This window comes from Tenrec ecaudatus, chromosome 7 (genome assembly GCF_050624435.1).
Source record: "Tenrec ecaudatus isolate mTenEca1 chromosome 7, mTenEca1.hap1, whole genome shotgun sequence".
NCBI lineage: Eukaryota > Metazoa > Chordata > Mammalia > Afrosoricida > Tenrecidae > Tenrec > Tenrec ecaudatus.
The window spans coordinates 47,677,162-47,684,524 of NC_134536.1; the positions used below are offsets into that span (position 1 = coordinate 47,677,162).

The window sequence follows — 7,363 nt, forward strand, 5'->3', positions numbered from 1 at the left end:
CATCCCGAGAACCAGATCCAAGCACTTGTGAGCGATATGATTTTTTCAGCTACTGCTACTTCTTTCTCAGGCCATGAAGGAGTTTGGGCTTTTAGGGAAACACCAGTAAACATGAAGGTGAGCCTCCTCCCCCAAGACAGCACCCATATGGCCAAAAGAAGCGAACCTGGAGAAGCTCAGGTTTCACTGTCGTCATTTCCTCAGAATCCTTGTCTCCACCCCTTTAAAAGAAGTTTCATGCTCTCTAGCTACGTCTTTGCCATGAGGAAATTTCCAGTAAAGTCTTCTTTTGGTCCAGCCTTATCACTATCAATGGCATGAATCTGTTGCCAGCCAAGAACAAATTCTTTTCAGGTAACCTACAGGGATTATTCAAAGCATGTGCTAAAATAGTCTGAAAAGGAAGAAATAATACAGGGTAATTTGAATTGCTGCATGAGAAGCAAGAAAATTAAGGCGTAATCAGTGAATTATCCAACTAATTAGGTGTTATTTATTAATGTGTCATGTCTTGTAATAATCTTATCTGTCAGCTTAGATGCAAGATTGAGGATTAAAAAAGAATGCCAGTAATGTATGGGAATATATTCCCCAGTGCTGCTCCCACGTTCATTTAGGGGCCCCATGGATAAAGAATGATGCCTCCAGTCCTCGAACAAGTCAAACAGACGCAGAGCTTTTATCTCTGACCCAAAGAAGCCTTATCTTAAAGGTGTGAATAATAAATTAATATCCCTCGTATCTATTTTGATATAACATATTCACTACTTTCAGAGAATCCTGTTTGATAAACATTATTTTTACCACATAGCTTTTTCCAGCACAGATTTTGTTTGTGTTTGTGCAAGGTGAAGAGAATCATGAATTTTACAGTATTAATATTCCTGAATGCGGCTGTTCAGTCCGTCAGTCAGCGTTGGGGGCTCAGATGTATAACAGCCATTCTAGCCCAATATAGTTTACATATCGATTTCTAAGAAAGTCTGCATTTAGATATTAATCTGTTACTCCAGATTAATAGTGATAATTATTCCAAAGTGAAAGATAATATATTTTGACAATGTTAGCGTTCAGCTTGATATGCCTACACGTGTTCTATTGATCAGTCTCCCAGTATTTATGGAATTCCTCATTTGTACTAGGTGCTGATGGTCACAACAGGAATTTCAAAACAAAGAGACTGACTCTCATCAGATTTTCTCAAATAAAACAACAGTATAAAGAAGCCAAGGGAGTGATCTGTCAGGTGATAGTGCACACAAACTGCATCATAAGAAGTAGATTGTACTCACAGAATGGTAGAATGAAACTGGCCACAGCAGTTAGGACAAACTTCAATAGGGTGTATGCACAGCATTTCCTCAATGTTTATATTCCGTTTTATCATCGTGGCTTATTAACATTCTTTGTCAACATCATGACTTAAAGCATCTATTCCGTTTTGGTCTTTTTCCTCATTGTTCACCTTTCCCACGAATTGATTGAAAATGTCATGGTTAGGGTCAAGGGTACGTTGGTCCTCTAAGTGACAGAGCTTTATCACTTTAAAGAGCTGTCTCACAGCACAGTCGCTCAGTGCAATATGTCCTCGGAAACACACACTAACCCCTTCTTCTCTTTGAAAGATGACTGTTGGACTCTTGGTCAATTATTGGTTCCATTTGGACACAGTGAAGTGTTCGGGTGTTCCCATTCTTTGCAATGTTACCTGTAATTTACTATTATCCTACACAGTCGAACGCATTTGCATGTAAGCTAGAGCACACGGGTCAACACTGGGATTGTCTCCTCTCAGGCAAGGTCCTTCTGACATCAGCAATGAGTTCCCTCTTTCTGTGTCCTCTGCGGAGGCCAGCCTGAACTGGCTCTTGCCTGTGGATTCATTACTGCAACTATTTTTGAATCATCTTCAGTAAAATTTTACCCAAATGTTAAATTAATAATATTGCTCAGTAAGTGTTGAAAAACAAAGATGTTACTTTCAGGTCTAAGGTTTGCCTGACCCAACCATGATATTTTCCATTTCCTCACATATTTGTGAAAGTGGGGCACTGAATAATGCAGACCAGAGAAAAGTCTCTGTATGTGATTTCTGGTGCTGGTGAGGAAACCTGAAAGGACCATGGACTATCCAAAGGACAAACAAACCTGTCTTGGAAGGAGTTCTGCCAGAAGGCTCCTTAGAGACAAGGATGGTGAGGCTTCACCTCATGGACTTTGGACATGTTGTCAGAAGAGACCAGTCCCTGGGAGAGGGTATCATGCTTGGTAAAGTGGAGGCGAGTGAAAAAGAGAAAGGCCCTCAGCAAAATGGATTGAAAAGGTGGCTGCTGCAATGGGCTCAAACGGAAGGAAAATTGTACATGTGGCCAAGGTCATTCGGTGCTTTGTCCTGTGCTCCAGAGGGACAGTAAGACTGAATCGACTCAATGGCACCTAACAACAATTTCCACATGCTGATGTCTTGAAATGGGCACAACTGTGGATCTCTTGGTCTCTTTCAGTCACTTGGCCAGGGACCTATCTTTCTAACTTCTTGGCATAGACATATAAGTCCTTTCAGCATTGTATCCATGTTCTGAAACATCTCCCCAGACATCCTATCAATTCCTGGCACCTTATTTTTCACCAATGTCTCCATGCTTCTTGGACTTCTTTCTCCGATTCCATTGATTCTTGGTCATATGCTATCTCCTGAAGTGCTTGAGCATGGCCCAAATTTGGTTATTATTCACATCAATTGAGAAGTCAATGTAGAGAAAGAACGAAACAAAGTTGTGCCACAAAATGTTGATGGTGAGAATACTCCTGTCTTCTTCTAACGCAGACCCTGTTATATTTTAGTGACTGTCTTGTGTCATTCATACTTCAACTTTTATTGCCTCTCTCAAGTCTTCATTACCTTTTTAATTCAATATTTACAATTCATGATTGACATGGTCCTTCCGAAAGGGGAAATAAATACAACGGTGTCCTCAAAAACGCTGCCTATTGTGGTCATTCATAGTGGTTAATGAGTCCTTGTTCAGCGTCATGAAGAGCCAAACTGTGCTTTAGAGCCCTTGGCTTGGTTTGGTTTTGGGATTCGGTGGTCAAAATTTGTTGATAACAATGGAAGTCTTCTACTGAAAGTGAGGAAAATAGAGATTGAAAAAAGCACAGTATTGTCATATTAAAATCATCCTGTGAAAAGAAGTTGATGGTTTAATATTCTCTTCCATGACTATGATATATGATGGAACCCATTTCCATGTTCTATTATTTATGAGCACATTATATCAATGATTTTCTCAGAGAATTTTAAAAAATTATAAATAGCCTCCTGGCAGACATTAAATAAGCACTGTCTCTGGTATTCAATGACAAAATAGTACCATTTATGCACAATTTAAAGAGAGACGAGAGGTGACTTCCAAGTGACTTCCAATGACGTCTGAATGTGTCATTCATGATGAGAATATATTTGCAAATTAATTGTGGTGTTGCCTACTAAATAATGTTAACATGTACCCATTTTGTTTTATATAAATTAAGCATAAGCTCTGAAATATTTACAATTATAGTCTATGCGTGCAATTGAAACAATGTGGAGTTTTATCATTTTCATTAAAGAAATCTATTGAAAATTCTCCACGAAAGCAAAATTTCAAGTTCTTTTTTCTTTTCCTGAGAAAAATTCCAAAACCAGAAGGCTCCTTTTTAATTGCTTGATGGTTCTTTTTTAAACGTTTCATGTCTCTGTGTTGCTGGTGAACACTGAATATTTACATTCATCAGAGACAAGAAAGAAAGAAAAGGAAATACATTTCTTGCAGGTAGAGACAAAGGGGAAGACTGATGGGACAATTACAAAATCCGTTTCCTTTTACCAAGTATTGTGCAGAATGGAAATAGCTCAGAGGAATGGTTGAAATGTACTCGAGTTATTTTCTTATTTTATATGTCTACGATTACTCTATAAAATAGACACAATGCTGCTTTCCAAATGTTTAAAAATTACCCCTTAAAGTGGAAGACGAAAAGAAAGACTATTCAGTTTTGGTTAGGCATTGTATATTGAGCTATGAAATGACTCAGACAGCCCTCCTGGCTTGATTCCACAGCTACCCTGAAAGGAGTAGAATGGCTCAATGGCTTGCCAATTGGACTGCTGACCCCAGCATGAGCAGTTCGAAGCCTTCAGCTGCTTAAAGGGAGAATGGTGAGGCTGCTTGTCCTTGTAAAGATTTATAGTCCTAGAAACACCCAAGTGTCAATTCTGCTCTGTCCTACAGCATTACTATGAGTTGGAATCAACTCTCAACAGCAGTGGATTTGTCATGGGTTTCCTCAGTAAGGCATTTTGTAGCTTGTGGGATTTCAGATGATAATTGATGATAAAATGATAGCACTTACTAAGAACTAACAATATCGAGCTCCGTACATGAACCTTTTCATTTCATTCGCATTATAATCCGAGGGGTAGGTGTAGCCACCCCATCTCAGAGGCAAGGACATTGATTTTTTGAGAAGTGGAATTTGTCTCCACAGCTCTGTAGAGGCAGTTGCTATTTATTGTGTTCAAGTGAGCAGGAGACACTGCTGGATCCTTTGCCATCTGCATGGTCATTAACACATCTGAGCCCATTTCTGCTGCTCCCATGAAGAGTTTCCTTTATGAGTTTGGGTTTCGTTTTTGGATTGTACGTTACCAAACTTGATGTCCTTCTCTTCCGCTCAGCCCTCCTGATGATCCAGACTAAGTGCAAAGGTGCTGTGGACAATATTTTGTCATCCATAGGATTGTTCTTGCATAATTTTCAGAAATGCATTGCCAAGTCTTTCTCCCTCGTCTCTCTAAATGATCTGCTGAAACCTACTCAGCAAAAGCACGGCTAGTCTTTGAAATACCAGTGCCATAACTTCCGCCGTCGTGGCTAGAAGCAAGCCCCACAGTAAAACGGATTGCCCGCGAGGAGCGGTGCCAATCAGGTCCTGCTGAGCGCATTCCCAGTCACAGTGACCCTTTGTTCACCAGGACAAACACTGCCTGGTGCTGGGCCAGCTGCAAAACTGCTCTTATGTTCAAACCCATTCTTGCTCCTCTGTGTCCATTCATCTTGTCACGTATCTTCCTCTTTGTCTCTGCCCTTCTGCGTTACCAAGCACGATGTCCTTGGTGGCAAGCAGAATGTCCACATGCGTGTATGCTCGAGGGCCACCACCACTTAGGCTGTCGTTCTTGCTCCTTTTCATGCCTCCATCTTCCAAGTGGTATCCTTTGAGACAAACTCACAGTCTCTGCTTTCCTTAGAAGTTAAATGCGGCACGTGTGCCTTCTAAACCTTGTCAATGCAACCGCCAAAGGAGCCAGATAAGGTGCCGATCATGGTTAGCTGCCTTTGCAGGGCAGTGAAAGGACTTTGGTCCAATAGAAAGGCAAGCCAACTAGACTGATTGCACATTCAAGAGCACATGTCATTGTCACGAATTGTTCACATCCCGTGTAGAGTTGACTTCTCGTTTTCCTGGATATCTATAAAGCCAGCCAAACAGCCTGTGGATTTTTGTGATGAGATGTAAGTGTATTTTTTTCTTAATAGTTTGAGTGACAGCAAAGTGAGATAAACGAGAACATAAAATAAACTTCTCACTAAGGTGGTAAGCCTTGAAGATATTGAGACCGAAAACTACAGATCCCGGTGGGTTGGGAAACTGATTAGCAATCAGCAGTGGCCGCTGCTCTCTGTCAGTTACCTCTCTGGTAGGATCCTAAAGTCAAACAACCAAACAAGAACTGAGAAAAGCTCTAAGAAAGACATTATTTTTTTTCTCTGTGTTTGCAGAGTTTACAAAAATGCAAGGCCTCCCACTTCTTCACAAGTAAATGTATTATTCTACTTGTAAATTTTTTGGAGGCACCGCTGTGTAAATTCTTTTAATACATTTTATAATTCAAATGACTGTGTCCCCAAGAGCCATGTTTTCTAGTGCTTTATTATCTCTTGGTTGCTGCTTAGATTCCCAATGATCAATAATTAGGTGTGACTTGATTTTTAGCTTTCTTTTTGAGAAATGATTCAAGTGGGTTGTTTCTCTGAAAAGTAATACCAAATCTAAAGGCTGAATGGTTACATTTTGAGTGGACATATTAAATTTACCCATATTCAAGAGCACATGCTACTATAATTTTCTGATTTAAAAGGAGCACACTTACTAGAACTAAAACTTCTCCATCATCAGCAATAATCAATTAAGCTAAATGAATAATACTCCAATATTCATTAATATATTAATATGCTGAAGGGAAACGCCTAGGGAGATAAATGAAACCTGAGATTTTTATCTCAAAATGGCACTGGAGTTTTGTGGTTTGTCTTGAAATTAAATTTTATTCAGTGATGTACTTTTTAAAATTTCATGTAGATGCAGATGAATTCTAGTAAGATTAATGCATGATGCAGATGAATTCTAGTAAGATTAATCTTATTTATTCAACAGCAGTTCCTATCATTGGGACATCTTAGAGAATAGATATGCCCTCTTTAATAAAGAATTTTAGGTATTTTTGAAAATGGAAAACAGCAGCTCAGAGGCTTCATTTGAATTAATTACAACATTGAGTATTGAATTATCATAATTAAGACCCTAAAAGATGTGTGTTTTAAATAATCATTATCAAATAGGAAAAGGTCCCCTGTCCTCACATAAAGCATTTCCATTTCCCGTATGGAACACCACATCTTAGATGTTTTCTTTTAATCACTGCAAATGGTTAAATGCAAAAACCGCATTTGTCTGAAATTAAGCTGTTTAACCCTATTAGAAATTTATCATAAATTTAGTTCAATCTCTGTGCCTTCATGCTTTTTCCAAAGTGAATGCAAACACAGCGACAACACGTTCCACAGAGACCGCAGAAATCGGTGGACGTTGCTGCTGTGGCCATGTGCGCGGAGCTGATTCTGACGCGTAGAAAGACATCTTACGGAGCGGAACGGCCCCTGTAGTTTCCTGGGCCGTGGTCAGTATGGGAGCAAATGACCAGTTCTTTCCTATTGCATAGTCGCTGGTGGTTTCAAACTTCTGACCTTGCACTTAGCAGCTGAGTGTGCAACCATCTGGGCGCTAAGGCTTCTCAGAGTTGTTAGCACTTGGATGAATTTGGCAAGTTTTCCAACTGTTGAGGGGCTTCCATGATCTCAGGGATCTCTTAGGCGCTCCCTAAAACTCAAATGTCTGTCTCGCCCTGTGGGTAAGCTGGAACATACGTGATTGCCAATGCACATACTATTTCTCCCTGGAGGGAAGCGACAGGTGTCCAAACACACCACACGTGCTGGGTCCCGCTGAGGCTCGGTGGGGAAGGAAGCCGCCCTTGCTC

At 40.1% G+C, this 7,363-nt stretch overlaps 1 protein-coding gene across 1 annotated transcript in view; it reads left to right on the forward strand.

Annotated features, from left to right (window-relative positions):
* TRDN (triadin) overlaps positions 1 to 6,955 on the forward strand; it is a 179,541-nt gene extending 172,586 nt beyond the window's left edge. Inside the window, exon 10 of the mRNA XM_075553734.1 lies at positions 6,858 to 6,955. Coding sequence (XP_075409849.1) covers positions 6,858 to 6,955 — 98 coding nt within the window. The remainder of the gene's footprint in view (positions 1 to 6,857) is intronic.
* Positions 6,956 to 7,363: the final 408 nt, after the last annotated feature.